The 23,460-nt window shown below is 31.2% G+C and overlaps 4 protein-coding genes across 15 annotated transcripts; 1 reads left to right on the plus strand and 3 right to left on the minus strand.

Annotated features, from left to right (window-relative positions):
* Positions 1-278: 278 nt before the first annotated feature.
* Positions 279-3,719, plus strand: LOC105253362 (zinc finger protein 2 homolog). The gene is made up of 4 exons (XM_011261343.3): positions 279-419; positions 851-1,285; positions 1,551-1,796; positions 1,962-3,719. Exons 1-4 carry the CDS (start codon positions 279-281, stop codon positions 3,426-3,428), a joined length of 2,289 nt encoding a protein of 762 aa, XP_011259645.1. The 3' UTR covers positions 3,429-3,719.
* A 4,646-nt stretch (positions 3,720-8,365) lies between these two features.
* On the minus strand, positions 8,366-17,111 carry LOC105253363 (transmembrane and coiled-coil domains protein 2). Of its 12 annotated transcripts, XM_025413011.1 has the most exons (13): positions 16,479-17,111; positions 15,051-15,476; positions 13,244-13,461; positions 12,745-12,955; positions 11,956-12,121; positions 11,620-11,848; positions 11,407-11,451; positions 11,054-11,136; positions 10,621-10,629; positions 9,662-9,951; positions 9,117-9,517; positions 8,655-8,815; positions 8,366-8,513 (listed from the first exon to the last, which is right to left on the minus strand). In XM_025413011.1, exons 3-12 carry the CDS (start codon positions 13,384-13,386, stop codon positions 8,659-8,661), a joined length of 1,734 nt encoding a protein of 577 aa, XP_025268796.1. In that variant the 5' UTR covers positions 13,387-13,461; positions 15,051-15,476; positions 16,479-17,111; the 3' UTR covers positions 8,366-8,513; positions 8,655-8,658. The 12 variants fall into 12 exon arrangements, with proteins under 12 accessions (XP_025268796.1, XP_025268794.1, XP_025268791.1 ...); XM_025413009.1 differs by lacking the exon at positions 10,621-10,629 and having other exon boundaries at positions 9,662-9,990; positions 15,461-15,476; XM_025413006.1 differs by lacking the exon at positions 10,621-10,629 and having other exon boundaries at positions 9,662-9,990; positions 15,399-15,476.
* Positions 17,112-18,236: 1,125 nt separating this feature from the next.
* Positions 18,237-19,286, minus strand: LOC105253364 (GSK3-beta interaction protein). The gene is made up of 2 exons (XM_011261345.3): positions 18,668-19,286; positions 18,237-18,462 (listed from the first exon to the last, which is right to left on the minus strand). The coding sequence occupies exon 1, from the start codon at positions 19,123-19,125 to the stop codon at positions 18,718-18,720; it is 408 nt and encodes a 135-aa protein (XP_011259647.1). The 5' UTR covers positions 19,126-19,286; the 3' UTR covers positions 18,237-18,462; positions 18,668-18,717.
* A 206-nt stretch (positions 19,287-19,492) lies between these two features.
* On the minus strand, positions 19,493-22,594 carry LOC105253365 (protein-associating with the carboxyl-terminal domain of ezrin). The gene is made up of 5 exons (XM_011261346.3): positions 22,130-22,594; positions 21,310-21,763; positions 21,012-21,201; positions 20,790-20,926; positions 19,493-20,658 (listed from the first exon to the last, which is right to left on the minus strand). Exons 1-5 carry the CDS (start codon positions 22,322-22,324, stop codon positions 19,718-19,720), a joined length of 1,917 nt encoding a protein of 638 aa, XP_011259648.1. The 5' UTR covers positions 22,325-22,594; the 3' UTR covers positions 19,493-19,717.
* Between the last annotated feature and the right edge of the window lie 866 nt (positions 22,595-23,460).

Genomic DNA, 23,460 nt, shown 5'->3' on the forward strand with positions numbered 1-23,460 from the left:
CGAGAAGCGATTCCTTCCACCGTTTTCCCCTCGAACTGAGCACTCCGCGACTGGAAGCTCGCGACACGACGAGTTCGATGATATACTAACGGACGAGCGATTTGACAGACTTCCTGGAGCGACGTACTTTTACGATACCCACGAGATTCTGGAGCACGCTGTACAAAGGATATGCGCGCCAGAGAGTCAGCGAATCGCAGTCGCGTTCTCTGAAGGGACTCCTTCGTGTCGTGACAGCCTGAGATAATCCGCGCTGAAGACGAGGATTTCCCATCGATATGGCTGTCGTCGAGGAGTTTGATTACTTGTGTCGTCTGTGCGCGACCAAGACCGGCATCCTGATGGGGCTGCCGATTTTCGAGGCCGGCGAACAGATGCGCAACATCGATAAAAAGATAGCAGCTTGTCTGCCGGTTCAGGTAAATGCGACGAGCGATCGCGAGGCACAATATCGATGGATTAATTTTTCATTGCGATCTTGAGCATCTTTCAAATGTTTCATACGAGGATTATGGTGTGTAAAACGATATACATTTCTCTTTGAAAGCTTACATTTTTATTATCGATTTTCTTACTCGTTTTATTAAGAATAATGTCGAATGATTTTAATGGATATATTATAAATTTTTATTAAAAATGTAAGTAAAAAAGAGATAGCTTGTTTATCTAGATTTATTGTGAATAATGCACAAGTATCTTTCGGAAATACACATCAAATTCTATTAATATAATTTTAGTATTTTTACTTCAAATAAAGGAAAACAAAACTATTAATTTGTGCTGCAATAAAGTAGTCAGATTAAGTAATATTTATTTAAAACACTGTGTATTATAGTTTAATAAATTTCAGGTATCATTGACAGATCAATTACCCAAAGTGGTTTGCGAAGAATGTGCGTTTAAACTAGATCAGTTGTTTGATTTTCGTGAAAAATGTCTACATACGGAAGGATTGTTTATGAAGATGTTGAAAGAAATTGGTAAAGAAGAAGTTGTGCATATATCAGAGCACAATTTAGCAACTGTGGATAATATGGGCACAGTTCGGAGAAACTTGAATAACATACAGATTAATAATGAAGATGTACAAAATCATTCAGCTATATCTCATGAAACTGCAGAATCTACCATACATACAATGCAAGTAATGGATGAAATGGATCTAGCTGGTGGTGAACAAGTGGTTACTCAGGAAGAAATAGATCAACAAGATGCTGATATTCAAGTAGCAGGCATTGATTGTTTAGGCGATACAGTGAGAATGGTCGATGAACATATACGAGAAGTAATTGAAGCAATCTATGTTTATTTTTTTTGTAAATTGAACATATTGAGTAATTTGTAAGTGTTTGTGAATTAACACCTTATATATGCATTTGTATGATAATATGATTATATTGTAATTAAAAGAGATTAATTCTTGTAAAACATGAAAAGAGAAAAATACTTTATTTATATAATTTCTGAGAGTATTCAATTAAAGAGAATATATGATTTGTCGTTTTTATGAGTTCTAATGTACATTATAAATTGTAAATTATATTTTCTAGGTTTCAAATCATCAGATTGCAATGCATTTGGAGGGTGATATGACTGTAGTAGGAAATTTGGATGGTCATTTGAGTCAGTTAGGAATTAATTATGTTACTTCTATCAGTCCCGAAGATCAAAACCAAGAGCAGATAGTACATTATTGTGAAAATATAAAATATGAGACAAATCCAATAAAACAGGAGTATCGTAGATTACAAAATAGTTTAGCTACAGAAGAGTCGCAACATGTACTTGAAAATAATGTAAGTATTTGAAACAATAGAAATCTTGAGCAACTTGCAAAGAAAAATGATTACAACTTAATATACGTTTTAGCAGAAGTAAAAATATAAAAATTACTTATGTGATATTTACATTTCTAGTTAAAATTTATAATTTGGAGATTGTAATTGAAATTTATAATTCAGGTATCCGCGGATAATTTTGGCTCTTCTCAAACTGATGCAGAAGGTGATATAGAAGAATCTTGTCTGAATGAAAATGGAATTCGCGAACATGTTGATTCAATGAACGCTTTACCATCTACAAGTCATATAAATGACATATCTTGCGAAATAATGGTTAAATATACGAAAGAATCGAAGCACGCGTTACTAGAATCTACACTCAATAATCCTACCATGGACGAAACTGGTTCGCATTGGTACATGTGTCCGTTCTGCAACGAGGCAGCTTTAGAAACGACCAGTCTAGCCGTACATTTCGAGCAACATTTCTGTCGCTGTAGCTGCGATTCATACTTTACTAGTGTCGAGCTATTAAATTTACATAAAGAACAGTGCATTGTATATAAAGATAAACTAGTCGATAAGAAAAAAAAGGACGTACAATTAAACGTAGCGACACCGTCGCGAGAAAGAAATGGCAATCAAGAAGAGCAGAAAAAACAATCGCCAACGGTAAAACGGAAATGGACTGCGAAGACGTGCGACGAATGCGGTAAGCAGTATAGAACGAATTACAAACTACAAGAGCACATGCGCAAGCATACGGGCGAGAAACCGTTTCAATGTACGACATGCGAGAAGGCATTTCGCAGCAAGATCGGTCTCGCACAGCACACGGCCACGCACACGGGTAAATTCGATTTCAATTGTTCCACCTGCGGCAAGGGATTCCAGTGCAAAAGCTATCTCATCGTACATCAAAGAGTGCACTCGGATGTGAAGCCATATCCATGCATGACGTGCGGTCAAAACTTCAAGACGAAGCAGTCATTGTTGGATCACGAGAACCGTCATTTAGGCGTGAAGCCGTACATGTGCGAGATCTGCGGCCGCGGTTTCATCACCAAGGGTCTCTGCAAGAGTCATCAAAAGATACACTCGGGCACGGACAATCGCCAATATCCGTGCGCGGTGTGCAACAAGATGTTTGTCAGCAAGAGTTACCTCAACACGCATCTGCGCATTCACACGGGCGAGAAGCCGTATCTGTGCGAGGTGTGCGGAAAGGGATTCCTGACACGGGTTGATCTCAAGATTCACTCGACCATGCATACCGGTGAAAAGAGCTTCAAATGCGAGATATGCGGAAAGGTATTTGCCCGACGTGCGGCGCTACGCTGTCATCGGCGATCGCACACGGGCGAACGTCCTTACAGATGCGACGTGTGCAATAAAACGTTCACGCAATTCAGTCCGATGGCCATTCATAAGCGTTTGCACACCGGCGAACGGCCGTACAAGTGCGACGCGTGCGGTAAAGGCTTTGTGTCCAGGTCAACCATGATGTGTCACCGAAAGAAGCATCACGATACAACGACCGTCGTGCAGAAAGATGCGCCTACACATGAAGAGGGAGAGATTAAAATCATCCTCTCTGATATCGTGGTCAGAGATACACACGATGGAATTCAAATCGGCGTGGATTGAAGATTTCGCGAGGCGAAGATGATGTATGAATTTCGCAAGAATCGCGGTAAGGTGCAAAGTTCCGGGGTGCTAAGGAAATTTCATCCGCATTTGTTACATAACAAACTGCTTTCGTCTCACCATAGTGTATTCTCTACCAATGTATATTTAAAAACTTTATATAAAACTATTTTTACAAGGAACAGAGTTTTTATGGTAAGTGAGAATACAATTAAAAGTTATACTGCATTATTGATGCAACGTATATGATTTTATATGTTCTCTACAGTATCATCCTTTAATTCTTTTTTTTTCGAAACAACATATTGTAATTTCAGATAATGTAAATACAAATCTTTTATATCAATTTTTCTGTATTATTTTTTTTAATATGTTCTAATAATTATCTCTCGGATAACCAGAATACAATGAAAACATTGTAATTTTTGGAAGATTATAATATAAATGAATTTAATAATAAATTCTTTTAAAAACAATATGAGGACACGATTTATAAAATATAAATCTCTAATAGAATAGAATCTATAATCATATAAACTCAAACTTCAAATAACATGATGTTAATAATAAAAATTAAGACATTTATACTTTTATGATTTGATAGTTTATGAAGTTTGAATGAAAATATGAGAGAAAGAGAAAAAGTATATTTTCGAATATTTAATATTATATTGATATATAATATAAAAATGTGTAAAACGATTGATTTGACTCTGTTCACTAATACATATGTTATGTTTCTGAAACTTCTCTTAAAATTACACATTCTTTTTTATATATTTTTGAATTTTGGTCTATCCTGTAAAAAAGGATAATATTGTTGTACAAAAATAAGATATTTTCTTATATACATAGCAAAGTATTATTTAAAAATTGAAGGCTGATGCACTTTTGCAACAAAACAATGATTATTATGCTCCTGTAACAATAAAGTTTTTCGGAATTTTAAATAAAAGAAATTTAAGGAGATAAATTTAATTATAAGTATATGCTATTTTTATGTGCAGCTATATTCGAAAAAAAATCTCCTGCTAAATATAAATTTCTGTGCACAACAACATAAACAAAAAATTGTGATATATAATAAAATAATTAAATATATTTGTGTAAGATTACGATATAATTGTAATATTTTATTATTAACAGAAACTCTCTTGAAAGAGAAAATATAAAGAGCTTTACATCGATGTATGTTTTTATGATTGGCCACATTATTCCTAAAATTAGTCCCGTTGAAGTAGCATAAATTTCTCATAAAACGAGAAACGATTGTATATTTTTAATATAAGAAGATTTGAACGAGCAAGGTCAAAATGGAATTGAACATAACTAATTTTACTAAAAATTCGTTTTATTTTGACAGTACGAAATAATGTGAATAGAGCAGCCGTACCTCGGTCGACTCTACCAGCAGCAATAACACGATGCATTTTTAAAAAATATACCGAAAAATGTGGATATAAATTTAGCGTATGTTCAGACAGGTTTTGAAATATTCTTTTTATTATTTCTTAAATACCAGTTTTTTTTCGAACGCAGCTTTATATATATGTTTTATATATATATATATATATATATATATATATATATATATATATATATATATGCACAATGAGTGTGTAACAATCTTTACAATAACTGCTGCTGGCTTTGCCTATTACCGTTCTACAATTGACAACGAATATTTATTCTATAACTTGACATTAACTACCTACCTACGCAAGGCATCGATGACATAATTTATTTAATAGTTCTGTTGCCTATGTTATATCTACATAAAGGGGGCCCCTAAGCTACAAACGATGACAAATTATTATTTTCAACACTAATTACATTGCAAATTATATGATACATATATTTGTGTGACGTTGTGCCGTAGAGCTTTATAAATATAAAATACATATAAAATTGTAAATGGCTTTATGTAGAAAAACGTAAACTTATGCGATATAGTTCAATAAAGTACAAAATACGTTCGTCGTTGTTTAATAATTTTTATAATTTCGAGAATTGGCGCATCATCTATTACATATTTTAATCTTTCAGTTTTCTTCCTCTACATATCGCTCAAATATTTTTGTAAGCGTGCAGGGGCCCTCATTAAAAATCGGTGGTCGATCGTGTAAATAAATTCTCTAATTCTTTAATAGTGTTAAATATATATGTTACAAAGCACCATGATCTAAAATTACAAACATATAGGGTGTTTTGTGTATTATCTAATGAATATGTGGACCGGAATTAAATTTTTTTATAATATATTTCGTTTAAAAAAAGAAGCTAAATGGCAATACAAAATGCAATTCAAACACATATATATATATACATATATATATATATATATATATTTTTTGTCACATTTTAATATAAAACTTAACATGTTTAACACCCTATACATTTGACTATTTACGTGATTATGTAATATTAAATATTTACAATTTTAAAAATTAGTTATATGTATTTTATATAACAAAAAAAACATATTGAGATATTCGGTTCAATTAATACGTCTTTATTTATCGCAAATATATTACTTACTGCGTATATGAATAATGCACGGTATTTACGAAAAATCTGTATATACACAGCACGTATGTTTTGTGGAGTATTTCCCAATTGCAGTTATATTGATCCCAAAGCTGCTCCTTAAATTTTAAGCTTATATATAAACCTAGCATAATCACAGCAATTTGTATAAATCCGAAATGGAATATTTACTCTAGAGGAACTTGAAAAATAATATTGAAAAATATTTAAAAAATCACTTTTCTAACGTCAATTGTCAAATTGCCCAAACCAATGCTAAGCTATACACGAGAAAAACAAATACATTTGATGAATATGCAGTCAAATTTCCTTGTGCTTTGAGATCAGGAATAAATTGAATATCAATCTCTTCGCATTTAAGCATAAAATTATTTCATCACGCCTTCTCAATTTCCATATGCTGAATTACTTTGCTCATTTATCAAACATATCCTTATTCTTTTTTTATCTTCTTACATACTTATAAATTAATACAATTGACATGTTAATACATTTGACGATGTATTAATTGTCAATATTCAAAATATTCAAAATATTCGTATCGACACAGTGAAATATATTGTATTAAACTTCTTTTATATACAATACAAGCAACTATTTTGAATTATTTTCTGAATAGGAAATTCTTTCGCTGTTGTATTTGCTACGTTTGCTATTAAATCGACACGGATACCAAACTGTTGAATACAAACTATTGTTATTATTATTTAGCTGCAAACATATATATATTATTACTTAGCTGCAAATATATAACAGCGTGAAACAAGGATAAACATTGAAATTTCTATGTGCAAGACAAAAACAGCGTGATAAGATGAAATTTTTCTATAGATATTTACTATTTAATATGTATCGTTGCGATTGTACCAGACAACAATAGTGCTTAAACATGAATCCCAAACATGGAATAGTGAAAAAGTACTGGAAAAGTATATTATAAAATAGTGAATATATAAGTCATATTTATGCTCTATTATTAAACAGTGATGAATACACAGAAGAAGCACAAACTAGATGCTGAGATGTCTTGTTTTAAAATTCTATTTTGTAATCTTGTCTTGTTTTTACCATGTATCAAATACTTTGCGCGTTTCTATAAAGCATTCTCACATGATATAACATTAATTTATATAAAGAATTTCCTTCCAATATTAAAAACTTAAAATTATAGCGCATATTATTAAATTCATGCCAATGTTAAATTAAATATAATTATTACAGCAGTGTAATCCTTCAGTCTTTCTCTCATTTCAATTAACGGTCATGGTTCAATTCTTTATGCTCATTACAATATACATGCGAATTTGTATTTTTGTGATGATTAGATTGCTAACTGGACTAATAATAAATTATTCCTGTGTCTTCCATTGTCATGTACACAATTTCAACATTATATATGTAATGCAATGTAAATTATATCGTAATATAAGAGGAAAGAGACATTTGGTCCTCTTTTATTGATATTGGATTTAATAGCACATGCGCGCGTTGTATGTGAAACTTGTTATTTATATTCAAATTTCATATTAACTTTGATTTTATACAAACATAATATTTTTTAGCTTTCAGCAGAATTTTTTTTCATTGTTCCTTTTATTGCACGCAAAACTCAATTTACATGCTAATTATTTTATGCAATGCACAACAATAATAATTAAAAAGCTTGCATTTTCTAGAGAATTTATACCTTTTTATATATCGAATCTTACAAATAACAAGTAAACAATGTACAATATATACTACTTCATATTTTATACAATACCGGACAGTAGCTATTTTAGTGATATAAGAGCTCTGTCTTAATTTACAATTATTGTTTAGCAATTGGACGAGATGTTACAAATTCTTCATTTAGTTTCACTTATCAGCATATACATCCAAGATTCAAAACAAACTGTTTTTACATAAACAAATCGCCGCTGGACCTATCATCATGCAGGTTGAAGACAGTGTTCTGGTGTGCATCACTTGAACAACACTCTCTGATTTCTTTTACACTATTTTTTGACCATTTATCAGTCAAAAAATAAATACATGAGATGTTGCCAATTCGTAAAAAATCAAACTTTTATAATAATATATCACATATATATACCCAAGCAGTGTCACGCTATATAACACTTTAAATTATTTTCTGTGTCTTAATTTATAATGTCATTCATCTAGTACTATAAATTATTAATGAATCGTGAAAAAATGAAGCTAATATCAGATCAAAGTGAGAATATAAATTAATGAAAATTTGTACAAATTAATTTAAAAATGGCATATTTTCTTAGAACAAATAATTTCGTGTCAATTTAAATAATTATATCAAAAATAAAATTAACATATTACTTAATCTTTTACGAAAATAATAATAATAATAAAAAGTATAAATAATCAAAGATACAAATATAAACTTATTTACATACTTATGTACATAGTATTATTGCTTCAATGTTACAGCATTGATAAATGGATGTCAGGTTTCCACCAATATATCCAATCTAACCCAGCTTCGTCATACAAAATTCAATTAAATTTAAGTATTCCACCCTAAAATAATAAATACTGTAATAATTACTTAAAATATTTTTGTCACTTGAAAACTTTTATATTGTGTGATTTTAAATTTCAAATTATAATAATGCCCTAAATTGTATCAATAAAAGAATGTGAAAGATTTAATATACTTACAATGCTACTTCATGGCGAGAGTCTGTTTAAGATGACGTATGAGATGACTACCAACATCATGTACTTCAGGCCATTGCTTTAGCACAAATACTATGCCAAGCACAACAAATGTAGTTGTTAATATACGCACCCTACACATGAAACAATGAGGCTTAGTACAGCTGTAACAAACATGCGAAAACAAAATAGAATAATGAATGAGCAAAATAATGAAATTATAATCTGATATTATATGGTATGAAGATGAATGAAATTTAAGAATAAAAAATCATAATTTAAGGAAAGAAAAAGAAAGATTATTGTATATTGGTATTTTCTTTATATTGCACATTATTGTGCAATTATCTGTTAAAATGATAAGAACATAAAATATGTGATTTAAATACTTCACATTGATAAATAATTCATTGCTAGAATGAAAAGAATAAAACAAAAAGACAAATTATTTTAATAATATCTTACCTAGTTCTGAGGAAAGGCATCATAATACCAGCACCTGTTGCAACAAGAAGCAAAATAACTTGCAATACGGTTAATACTACATTTATCAATTTTACAACCAATGCTCTCGCATTGCTATTATCTAAACCCTCCAATGTCACATATTGCTGATGCTGTTGTTGTTGATGTTCCATCTTACAGATCTTAGTTTGACAACTCTCCAACATCTCGTGTATATCACGTAGTCTATCCTCGCTTTGATATTGCACTTTTTCTTCCATATCCGTGATAGTCTGCTTCAAGTTTTCTACTTCATTTTGATGTAGTTCTGTTAAATCGTTAATTTGTTCTTCCAAACGTTCGCATCTGAAACGTTCTTCTTGGAGGGAATGGGAAAGATATGTCACTTCTTGTTGTAATGTCTAGGTAACAAAAAAATATAGCTTTATATTTATATTGTTGTAAAATTACAATTTTTATCTCACATACTTATATAATCTATTTAAAATATTTAAAATATCAGCTCAAATGTACTGAATGCATCATAATTGAAATTGAATACAAACCTTTAAACTATCTAATTTTTCCCTCATTTGATCAAGATTTTCCCGATGTTCTTGTAGTTCTGCGAAAATAGATTTGAGACTCAAGGCTGCATTATTAGTATGACAAGCATGCGGCTGTCCTCTACTACCAGGACCGCTTTCACTGGTCACGCTAGAACACTCGGATCCTTCCTCGGAAGGGAATTTCATAGCCGCTGCGCTTTGAGTAGATCCTAGACTGCATCCACCAGGAAGCGTGGCTGAACCATGATGAGTTTTGTCTTCTTCAACGCTAGCGTTATCACCATTACCTGCATGCGGTGTATCGTTTACATAAAAAGTCGAGCCATCTGTAGAGACACAGAGGTGGCAAGTTAGAATGTTATCCAATACCAAAGAGTTTAGCCTTTCGAGAAATGAAAATTATTTTTCTAAGTTATGTTATTTAGTTAATTTCCTTACATAAATAAGATGCATAAATCGCTCTTTTTATTACTTTAGATAATTGTTAAGAAGCGAAAAATTTTTTTATTTTATTATAATAGTATATAACACAACTTTATTTTTATAGATTATATATTTTAGCATTATTTTTTAAGTATTGGATAACTGATGGTAACTAAAGAAAGACAAATACATAATTACAGAAAAAGCCACTGCAAATTATATATCTCACTACATAATAAAATAATATTAAAATAAATATATGCAACGTAAAAGATAAGATTATATTAAAAAATTTTATTGAAATAGAAAATTAATAAGCAAAATATTTAAAAGTAAGAAATATATTATCTAAATAAGATAATTTTTAATATCAAATACTTAAGATACAGAGTGATATTGTTATCAATTATTCAATTTTATAAAGAAGATAAAAAGCTTGAAACAGAGCCGAAAAAAATACAAATACCATGTGCAAGAAGCATATAATAAAGTGTAATAGAATTCTTTCGCCCCTTGAGCAACACATTACTTACTACTCTCAACTGCCATGATAGCAAAAATGTTAATAAAATATTTATTTTTTTCTTATTTCAAGATATTTTATATTTAAATAAATATTTAAAAAACATGTCATTTTTATATTGTAAAAATTATATAAAATTTATTTTTTAATAATTAAATAGAATATAAATAACATATGTAATGTTTAAAAAAAAATATATGATAATGTATAATGTTTAAGAAAATGTATTACTCTGACCCAATTCTTTTTAACCAAATGCTATAGCATATGAATAAATATGATTTATAGTTAATTATATTTATTAATTAATATACTATAGTTATTAGTTAATAATATTTTATATGTATTGTTAATAATATTTATATATATATATATATATATATATATATATATATATATATATAAATGTTATAAAATTCACTAGAAATTTATTTGTCACTTACGTGATAAAGTATTTATGTTATCAGCACTTCCAAATTTATTTTTAATAAGATGAGCAAACTCTCTTGGTTTAGACATTACAGTTCTGCAATAGAGAGAACATGATTATAGATGTAAATAAGCACAATATTATTATATAATATCTTTCGTAAACTTTAAAAAAAAGTATTTATTAATTTTAAAAAAAATGTATTTATTAATTTTAAAATGCAATATATATGTATGTGTGATAATAATGGCAACATGATTCTGTGATGAATCAACCACATAAGAATATAGTTTCACCACATTTGGTATGGGATCTATTTTTACATGAATATTTAGGTATGGGATCTATTTTTAAATGGAAACTCACCCTGAAAAACCAGTGATTCCATCCCTTATGTTTCCTCCCACATGTCTGAAATGCAAATCCAAATTAGCCAAAGATATTATTTTTAATATTTTTAATAAAATATAATAAAACTTATATGAACGTTTCTTAAAAAAAAAAGATAGACATTTTTCTTTAGATATTTCTTAAAAAAGTGACACATTCGTACTTAAAATAATTATCTATTTAACTCACTTAAGTCCTTGTCCCATATCACGTAACATTTCTCTCGGTTGTCTGTGACTCGTGGGTGCGCCATTCATTTCATAATTTCTCAATTTTTTCATATAACTGTCTAGCTTTTTTTGTAATTGTGAAATACTATGCGCCGATTTTTGATTCTTCTTCTCAAATACCGTTTTAATCCTAGTTAACTGCTGTTTGTCTGCATTAGCAGCTAATTTTAAATATTCATTGACGTTTTCTATAAAGATCAAATAACATATAATTTGTGTGTATAAATAATACATATCAAAACAGAAGAAAGTTAAATCTTTGTACATTTACTTAAATTAAAAAATATTTACATACCATCCCGCGTGGTTTGTTCTATTCTTATTAACTCTCGCGTCTTAGCGATTTTACTTTGTATATGTTCAATAGCTTGACGAACTCGTGCTGCGCTGGAGTCAACATCGTCGGCTATCAATTCAGAAGAGCCATTCGATAGGAACGATTGCGTTGTATGGTACTGTTCCTAGAAACATTAAGTACATGAATATCACATACACATGTTATATACACAAATTATTTAAAGATATAAGATATAAGATGTAAAGATATAAGGTATAAGATGTAAGTCACATATAATATTAAATATAAGAACATGTTTTTTAAAAAGACAGAATTTCAACATACTATTGTAGAAGCAAATTATTTTTAAAAAATTGATCCAAAAAAACTAATTCTTTTTTCTCTGTAGTAAGAGATTAAATAAATCGCAACATTTTTATATTAATTTTGAATAAATAATCTAGATATGAAACTAATATAATTTTACTGAAAATATTATGTGCATATTAACTAATAATTTAAATAATATGGTTAAATAATATAGCCACGACCTATGACCTGACTATATATAAATGCTTGATAATTCATCCTTGAGACTAGTGCGTACACAATATTATGTAACTCTTTTTATGTAAGAATGCAAAGTCATGTTACATATTCAATACACATATACATTAAGCATGAAGAGTGATAATTTTTCTGCCCATCATTGATGTAAACGTTTATTATCTTGTACAGTGCTTTATTAAGGAATAGAGATATTTGTTCAAATTCTCGAATCAATGAAAGTATTTTATATATACATACTCCTTCATCATCAGTCGGTGGGTGAATATTTGGCACAAACTCCTCTGGTTCGGCAGTGTTTGTAGTATTACTTGGTTCATCCATAGCATCTCCTGTGCGAATTAAATTTCCTGGTGATCTTTGTCTACTGCTCTTCATGCTGAGGCTACTTCCAGCACCACCGCCACCACCACTACTTCCACTGCCTGTGCTACCCTCCCCTGCTTGAGAGCTAAAACATATATTTAATAAATTAATTATATTTTCTAAATATTTAATAAATGTCATTTCTATTTATTATTTCAATTTCTTTAATTTTTCAAATTGATATTTACAACATATTAATATTAACAGAAATTATTAGACACAATAATATTATACGCAAATATATATATATATATATATATATATATATATATATATATATAATGCTCTAAATGGTTTTAAATATTAAATATAACAAAATATTAAATATACAAAAAATATCTATAACTACATATATTGTTTAATGGAATCTTACATTGAAACATTACGTAATCTCGAAGTATGATCCAAGCTCACTGTTGATGGCTGTTGATGTAGTTGAGATGTCGAAGGTGTTCTACTAGGAGATCCACTGCGCGAGCTGTTCTTACTAGAGGTGTTCACCATCAAGCTTGCCATGCCTTCCTTTCGAGAAAGTTATCATCTATCCTTTGTTCTATTTATCACTCTGTTTCAGCAAGTGCCTCATTGAACCTAGACAAAGCAAATTATATAAGTATTACAGGAAAATTAAGGAATAGTAGCATAATTTTAATATAATTAATACAATAAAATCTCTTATTAATCAATTTATTCTAAAATTACATATTCAATAAACATCAATATTTAATCATTTTAAGTTGAAAAAATTGAAAAATAAGATTTCAATAAATAATATCAAGAATTAAAGAATTGACAATCTAAGAAATTCATCATTCTTTCTAGTATTGTTAGATAAAAGTCAGTATCAATAGAATGTATCTGTCTTATGATAAGCTTTATCTTGTTCTTACAGTTTATTATGATTCATTCAAGTTTTTTCTAGGAATAAGCTAGTGATGAAATAATTTCAATTTCAGAGAATTATTCCTCAGTACATATATAATTTTATTTTATTATTAATATAATTTTTAATTTTCTGCATTGTATAAATATTAAATTACATTAAATTAAATTAAATTTTTTTTTATTAATACAAATACTTTTTAATATTAATTTTCTGAGATAATATATTGTATATTTCTTTTATTATATATATAAAACATAAAGCATAAAACGAAACAAACATCTCATTGTGCCAAACCCCTATATGCCCATCTTAAACAGCAATTTTCTCTCTCTAAGAGGTTACATTATCTAATTTATACTTTAAATATACATTGAGCGCAGTCTGTGTATCTAAATTTAGAATATAGGATGTGTCACAAAGAGATATGTTAAAGATAAATCCATGTTTAATTTACAATAACAATTATTTAACTCTACTTAATGCGTAAATAATAAAATAGCACAAAAGCATTGTTAGAGCTGTTCATACATTCAAAAAATTTGTACAAAATTTTTGAAAATCTTTCTAACTGAGTTATATTAAGAAAAAAATCTTTTACATAATATTAATATTATATTTCTATATCATTAAAATTATAAATTTCTATCTTATATCATTATGATAGTAAAATGAAATTTTCCTCTCATTGCAACAAAGAAACAATACATAAATATTTTTTCTAGTGTTGCTTTTAATTCACTCTGATTGAATGAATCAATACTCTAATCATAGCTGCTATTATATTATTATGATTGATATTATCATAACTTTGATTAGTCATATAGATCTTGAATTAAGAATACGTAGTAAACAACATGACACATTTTATCATGGACTATTGTCCAAAGGATATGTAGCTTTTTAAGGTACTATATTCTCGTTCACCTTGCTATTTAGTTCTATACATATATATATGTAAATCAAGTTTTATGTGTATGTATGTGTATATGTTTTATGTGTACCATACAAGAACATGATTTAGAAAACTAGAAAACTTCAAAATATGAGAATTTTGAGAATAAAGAAAAATATTCTATATATTAAATACTTATTTATTCTATATATAATTCTATATATTCAGTATTTAAAAAACTACATAAATATAATAAAAACTTTCTCTTAATTCAAGAATGGGAAATCAGGAATGCGAGCGATTAAATTTTAGAATGTTCGTCGAATCTGTCATTCATCCGAGCGACACAAAGAAATGCTTGCGTTCGTTACCTCGATATAAGATAAACGGAATTAAACTTGCCGATTATGCGATGGATGAAAGTCTCGACGATGTTCCTTTTAAACCAAGAGTAGCTGTGATTACACATTTAACTGCACACTAAACTGCACAAACGTACACGACGTAGTAAAGCAGAAAGGTGATACACTTTGCATGACACACAATAGGACGACGCAGGACGATTGTGAGACGTATTCGAACAACTTTACTTTTGCGTTACTCGACGCCAATATTAATCCGAAATAAATGCGAAGTCCACTTCGCTCTCCTGTCAAGAGAACGATTTTGTTTGTGCACGTTCCGTGAACCACAAAGAAGCGTGCAATGGTATTGATGCAAAACAGACAGGATCCGTATTAAGTAGCTCACGCATTTATAGGATCGACAGAACAACAATGTCGATTTCTCGCTAAGCTCTCTCCTTCTCTTACGTTACAGGTTGCGTTCCTGTAAATATTAGTCACAATTAATAACTCAATTATTATCTCGTTCCTTTCTAGTTCCGTCATTATAAAGAAAGTGGAAAATTAATCGAATGTAGAAAGTATTTATTAATATTTATAGGAATGGCTCGATATTATTTTTACTTACGATTTCGCGAAAGAAATCTCTTTACAAAATTGACCAAAATTATTTTTATCAAAACTACATCGCCGGAAACGATACACCTAGTATTTTTACTCCGATATAATCGAAAGAGGAAAAAAAAAACACTCGAGCTAAGCGCTAATGTACGATCGCGATACACGTTAATTAGTCCCATTTAAACTAAAGCTAAAAGCCCACTTATTGTTAGCTTAGCTAAGTTTCTCGCCACCACGACGCCAGGCTCTATTTGTGTTATAACTCCGTTTTTGACACAGGATGATAGAATTCGATTTGGCAAAGGGAGCAGTAGCGCCGAACGCGATGTTGTCGCAACCAGGTCTATAAATGCGACTCCCCGCGTTCATTCGCACTGCGACTCGCTGCCGCGAGTCCAACTGTCACAGACAGGCACAGATGATTTCACAGAGAGGGAGATCGCGCGGGGTTGTGTACCAGCGGACACGTTCAGCGCGCGTGATGGGAATATTAAATACGAGGCTGTGTCAAACTGCGTCTCCTCGCGAAACTTTCTCCGCTTGTCGGAAACAACGCGCGCATGAATGGAAATCGGACGGGTGTATTCGACGCGTGAGTACATCGTCGTCGAAAGGAGGCGTTTCCTAGAAACGAGCCTGACCGGCCGTCGACCCTCTCGAACCGACAAAATTTCTCCTCGAGAGAGAGAGAAACACGAGGGGAGTGTCGAGGACGCGCGATCTGTCAAAGTTACCTCGCGACTCCGAGGGGCTCTCGTCGAACGAACAGCTGTCTGTCAGCGCCTGTCGCGAGCAGTTTGACAGGCTCCGCGTCGTCGAGATCGCAAGCAACGCGCAAGAAGTCGACTCCTCGCGATCCGCTCACCTCGTCGCTCGACCAGCCTACGACGCGACCTCGGCCGCACCGATGCGCGATCTATCGAAGTGCAGTAGCATCGGACGACGATGACTGGACTGGACTGGACTGGACTCGCTGCGTGTCCTCGTAACAACTGTCGTTGCGTCGTCGCTCGCCTGGACCGATCAGGACCGATCTCGGCGTCCTCGCGACCACGACGGACACGCAGCAACACTCGTCGACTTGCACCGAGCTCTCTCTCTCTCTCTCCCTCTTGCTCGAACGTCACTTTGCAGGAAGGTGCAAGGTGCAACCCACCGCAACCTCGGGCTCGGGTACGCGCGCACCGAGCGACACGAGCGGCAAGACTAGTCGAGACTCGAGACTAGTCACGCTACTCACGTTGCTGTCGCGAATGTTGCGATAAGGACGGTGTATTAAATGACCGCGGACCGCATGAGTGGCTGCGGGAGCCCCGATGTCTCCGGTGGTCGATTTCACTGAGACCAAGATGCTGTTAGGTAATCCTCGAGCATTGACGCGAAGACGAGCGAGACAATACTCTTGTGAAATTGAAATAAAATTCTTGCGGGAGTCATTGAAGATATACATCTGACTGACGTGTATACAATACATATATACGTCTTTGCATTTGACTGTGTATCTAGATATTCGTATCTCGAGATGTTATCTGACAGATAGATGGGTTATAAATATAGATGGGTTATAAATATTAAAGATTAATATAGTTATTATCATAATAATTTAAAAGATAAATAAAGCAAGCTGCGTGATATTAAATTATAATTACTAGTCAGTATAAAAAAAATGTTTCGGTTCCTTTGATCACGATACACGAATAGCTAGATGTGCTATGGAAGCATTCGTTTTAGAAGAGCCTAATTTATATCTAGGAAGACATACGAGGCCTTTAATTTCCTTTTAATGCACGGAATTTGAGCTCTCGAAAAACACTGGTATTTATAAAACAACAAAGTAAAAAAAGCTATAAATCTTAAAAGAGGCAGTCGCATAACTTCATTCTTGAGCGCATACAAATTTGACAAAATAGCAAATGTATTATGTAGAGTGTATTGAAATGTGAATTTTAGTCACATTTAAACGAAATGGTTTTGCAAATGAATGAGTAATAACGTATTCGAAAACTATTCAGAGAATATAAAAGCTTATGCAACCAATGGAATATAAATAAGTTTCTTTTTCTTAGTGACAAGATTAATATTTTTCATATATGCATATTTATATAGTATTTATATATATGGTTTTTGTATATAGAATTTTAGCTTATATAATTCTTAATAAGATTTATTTTTATTTTTTCATTTCTTCAACAATCTCTAAAATGTCTTTTTTTCTTTGTAAAATTATTGTATTCCAGTTTATATTAAAATACCGATGAGGAATAATATACATGATAAGATGGATGCGTCAGTATGTTTTGTAAGGTCGCTGATTAACTCAAGAATATCATAAAATTATTTCGCGGAAAATGATAAGAACGATACGAACTTTCGTAGAACAAATTGACTCTTGATAAACATTTATTACAATGTATAACTTTTAAGTCTGTTTAATTTAATTGTATTTATAACTAATATTTAAGTTATATTTACAGTTTATTAGAGACTTTTCTTTCCAAAGAAAAAAGAAAATAATTGCCTAAAATGCTGTCGTTCATTAAATAATTTATTTCTGTTATTTTTATCGAGTTTTTATAACTTCTTTATAATAATATTAAAGAGAAAATCAATACCAGTTTTTTATAAATAATTATATTTTTCTGCATATTTGCACTTGAGAAAAATATAGCTTGTTCTTCTCTGTTCACAAATATAAAGAGGAGAGAACATTTTATTATATAATAGCAAAAGAGCAAAAAGAGAATCTAACAGGATGTAGTACGTATATATACTTATCTATTAATTTTTGTTCCGGCCATTTCTGACATCGAATCGATATGCGATATCACTTCGTTATCAGAATAATTAAACTGCAAAAATATACAAAAATTTATATTCCTCAGAAATATCCTGTAACCCTAATCACACATAGATAATAACAAATATCTAAAAAAATTTTCTGAGAATCGATTTTATGAATTGTCAGCATGATTATCGTGTTTCTAAATCACGGGATATAATGACTATATAATGCAGGTACTTGAAGACGCATAATTAATTGCGGTTAATCCTAACCTATCAATAAAAACGACACGTGCGTTTCCGCTCGCAGCTTCGTACAAAGTCTATTGTCGATCGTTTAGTTCCTTCAGTTTATCCAACAGCGAGTTGCCGAAGGAGTTCCTGTACTGTGGACTGACGAAGTCCAGGAGGCTGTAGGGCGTCTCGAAGCGCTGGTTACCCGCGTTGGAAGTGTCGTCGTGTCGGTTGCCAACGATGGCGAAACCGGCGGCTGACAGTTCCACGCAAAATCGCAGATCCTCCAGCGTCGTCAGGTTCAGGTAGATGACCTGATTCGTGCTGACCAGCCGCTCTGACACCCTCAGGTCCCGCACGTGTTTCTTCACATCGTTGATGACTGCCTGCGCCTCCAGACGCCACTGCTCCTGGTCGAGAACTCGAGCGTCCGCGTCGTCCGGCATCTTGCTTCCTGCTGCGAGAATTGCAAAGAATCGCGACTCTTTCTTATCCATGCGACTGAAAAATGATGGGTCTAGATTTTGTTGTTATAGACAACAGGAGAAACAAAATCTCTATATATTCCCCTATATATCTTATATATATATATGTTGTCTAATGTCTGTTGCATTTCCTTGATCTTCCATCTTCTCTTTTTGTTGCATATAAAAGTTTGTTTGAAAATATAAGTGTCAACAAATTAGATGAAAAGATGTACGTTACACACGTTCAATTCTACATTGATGTATGATTTTTATATTAATTAACAAGATGTGATTAATATTGAGAAATCTTAATCTATTATATGCATTTAAAGGTCTAACAATTGTTATAAACATAATATATTTTAAATATTTTTCCATAATTTGCCATAAAGTTCTTGAATGAGGAATAAATATTCCTTCTATTTGTTGTGTATACTTAATATATATATTTTACATTTATTAAAAATATTTGTTTTAATGGTATACATGGTGTATTGTTGGCAATCACATATATTAATTGGAAGTTGATAAAAATGGATACAACTAAATGAGCATTTGTTTATAATATCATAAACTTATTATCCCGTTTGTGCAAATAATTGTCTTTTTACAAAGAGGCAGCTCACTGTTCCACTTCATGTGTCTCATCTATGCTCAAGTCACTTAAATCTTCTGCCCAATCATTATCATCAGGCTCCTCCAAAGTAGCACTTAAAGTTTTTACATCAAACATGCTTTTCGGTGATTGCACTTCTGGAATATGCAAGACCTGCGTCTTCTGTATCACAGGTTCCATATCTGTAAAGAAATCAAATTCTTCCTTTGGAGATTTTATTACCTTTGAATTCTTTATATCAAGCTCTGTGATGTCGGAAATTACTAGTTTCTTTGTATACTTTGTTTTCATAGTACTTGATGACGGTGATTTTGACAAGGGCGACGATGATTCCGCATCATCAGTAATGTTTTGCAATTCCGTCTGCACGGTATTTGAAGGAGCTTCTGTTATGTCACAATGATTATTTCCAATTGCTGTTTCTTGCGTTTCCCAATCCGACCAAGTGCTTTCCTCTTCGGTGAATGCAAATTCTTTTTCCCTTTTATCCTCACCACCGTCCGGTGATGGTCTCTCTGATAAATGCACATTATTTTCATCTATATTCACAAAAACTGGTATTTCCTGCGCAAATGTTAAACCTTTTCTAACATCGACATTTTTACTATGAGTTATTATCTTATTTGGTCGACCATCTGTAAATAGTTTCCCCCGGTTTCCACCAATAACCGCCGCTGCACCCAAGATCGGTACTACATCAGCTAGTGCCCTTAATGTAGCACAGACAAGGTCGTCATTGGTGTCCTTTATCCCGACAAGTAATTCAGGAAGAATGTGGTTTTTGAGTTCTTCTGGTTCAAATACATGTACAAATGAATTGAAATGGGACAACAGTAACAAACGGATAGAAACATCCCGAATGCAAAATATTTGCAAAAGTCTTGGTACTAGAATACTCTTAAATGTAGAAACTGTAAATAGACTAGTCCCCAAATCGTTTTTCTCATCTGTAAAAATCAAGCATTTTATTAGACTATTTGTTTATTTGAACTCAGACATAATCATATGTATTGCACAATTATTATGATAATGATAATAAAGATTTTGATAATATAATCATAATAAAATATGTTCTAACCTTTGGGTTTAAAAATAAAAGGTAAAAGTTTTACTTGGGCAGTGCTATCCAACAAAACAATTCTAGAAAGAAGTACTCTGCCTAATTGTTCAGCAACAATAGCCTCAGGATACATTTGTAGCTGTTGCCTCAACTTCCTATAAAGAATAATGTTTTTGATATATTATTTTTCTCTTAGACAGAATACATATTTATTCATATTTTTTTCAAATATTTACTTACGTGAAAAATTCTTCCCTTTCAATGTCAGTTTTTAATGGTAATTCTTCTAGAAATGCATGTATTCTTATAAACTCATGAGTGAAGAATGAATGTTGCAGAACATTCAGTAATCTACTTCTCAAACATGGATCTGAATTTTGCAGATTTTTTTTACAAAATTCCCTAAATTCTGATAAATTTAATGCTTCATCTAAAATTATACACTTGACATGAAATTTAAAATATTATAACACTGTGTATGCATACCATTTGACATGAGCACAATGTCCATAATATATAATTTTCAGTGTTTGTTTACCTGTATCTTGTAAGTTTTTTAAAATATCTTCCGCCAATATTCCAAATGCATATGAATCAATTGAAGTTAGATTAGCGGATTTAATTAAATCAGCTATGTCTTCGTTTGGTGATATCGCTTTTTCATATCTGTAACTTTTTATCCTTTGATAATATGTTGTTGTCGCATCTGCCAATTTACATAGGCATTCTAATCCACCCAATTTCCAATATCCTTCCGCAGTAACATAAATAGAGCTACTGCATATATTGTTATGCAATGCCAATGCAGTTTCATGTAGAAATATTAAAGCTCGTAGAATACTGTGCAAACCGATACATATTTGTAATATATTCTGTTTCTCAATAACTTGAATCAATGGTCTGACTTCTTCTGTGGCAAGAAAAAACTTGCTACCTTTGTTCCATGAGGAGATGTATTTCAAAATACATGGATGTCGATACAACATGAAATTCTAGAACATAACACTTTAGATTCATATCTAACATTCGTATCTCTAATTTCAGTTTAGTTAATATGTATAATATCCCAGGATGTAACAGGATGACGTCTTCAGACGTCTTAATGATGTACAATGGCGTCATTAAAACGTTATTAAGATGTCATTTGATGTCACTCTGCTACCTGGGATGTATATATATGTACATATAATAATACAATGTACATATATAGTCCACATTTAAAAATTATGAATTTTACTTCGAACAATTCTCATTTTGTCAAATGAATAAAACATTTAGGAAATATTCTTCTGTTACATTTTTTATAATGTGGAGTGTGAGAAAATCCCTTATCACTCATAAAATAAATAAGGATTAACCTTTGCTGCTCGTTCTAATGGTGATGGTCTTCTAAATGTTGCTGTAAAATGCAAGGATGGTTCGCTGATAAAGATCGACAGTTTTTGTAGGTTCGAATCGTGTATACTCGCATCATAATGCATCCAATAATCTGTAACTTCGACGGCCTTATCTTCGATTTCAAGTCCACGTAGAACACTTTTTTCGTTCCCCATTAGTTAATTGACATATACGTTCTTTAAGTTGTCAGTTATGTCAAATGTAGGAAAGGATTCTTCAAGAATATCATGAATATGAAGCTAGAGACTATGAATCCCATTTGATTTATAACTTCCGTCTCAACAGCTGACACTAACAAAATTTCCACTGACAGATGTTGAGAGATTTTGATAACATAAATTATACTTCAAGAAAATATGTCAGCCGAGTTGGGTTAGAGCAGGCACGATCGACCAATTACTGTCAAGTATTTTTCTTTTTTTTTCATGCTTCCAGCAAGGTAAAAGGTTAGATCGAGGAAGATATTCGATAATGATTAATCGATTAGTTTCTTATTCTTTATCTCAAATATTTTATACATTATAAATCAAATATTTTATACATCTCCGATTCCAGCTTAACGAATTCAATCGTTCAATCATATATTTTGATGAAACAGAATTAATTCTGTTAAAAATAAATGCTCTGAATTCTTTACTTTCCTATATTTTATAAGAACTATATTTTCTATATTTTATAAGAACTCGTATTTTTGTATGAAAAATATAAAGATTTTTTTTTATCGAATCAAGAAATTATGCATTGACTTAACTTTTTTATTTGTATTTGGTCAGAATTCTTTTCTTATATTTTCTTGTTTAAACAAAAAAATATATCTCATACTTTTGTCATCATTAATTAGTTTTTTTTATTGGTCAAACAATGATTAAAGATTGTTTTCTCTTTGTCATATACATATATTGCACGTATATCTATTTTTACCCCAAATATGCATTTCGAGATAATTGCTAATTTATTTAATACTTACCACTATACTATTCAGCATATATTTTCAACTTTCAAATATGACAATGTGCATGCATTGATTTAATCTTCACAAAAGACAAATATTTATTTCTTAAACCAATCATGCTGTCTTTTTAACTTGGTAGAAATTATATATTATATACTTTTTTCAAGATATATTTTTATGCATTTTATGTATTTACTATTGCGCATTTTTCTTAGCAGCATTAACATTAAAATATTAAGTAAAATTGTTTTAATTATTAAAGAGAAAGGAAATAAACATTTCAAATTCGGCTGATTTGTATGATATTCAATTTGTTGATTAATATTTATCAGACATTTA

Source organism: Camponotus floridanus, unplaced genomic scaffold, assembly GCF_003227725.1.
Source record: "Camponotus floridanus strain SB8 unplaced genomic scaffold, Cflo_v7.5 scaffold6, whole genome shotgun sequence".
Lineage (NCBI taxonomy): Eukaryota > Metazoa > Arthropoda > Insecta > Hymenoptera > Formicidae > Camponotus > Camponotus floridanus.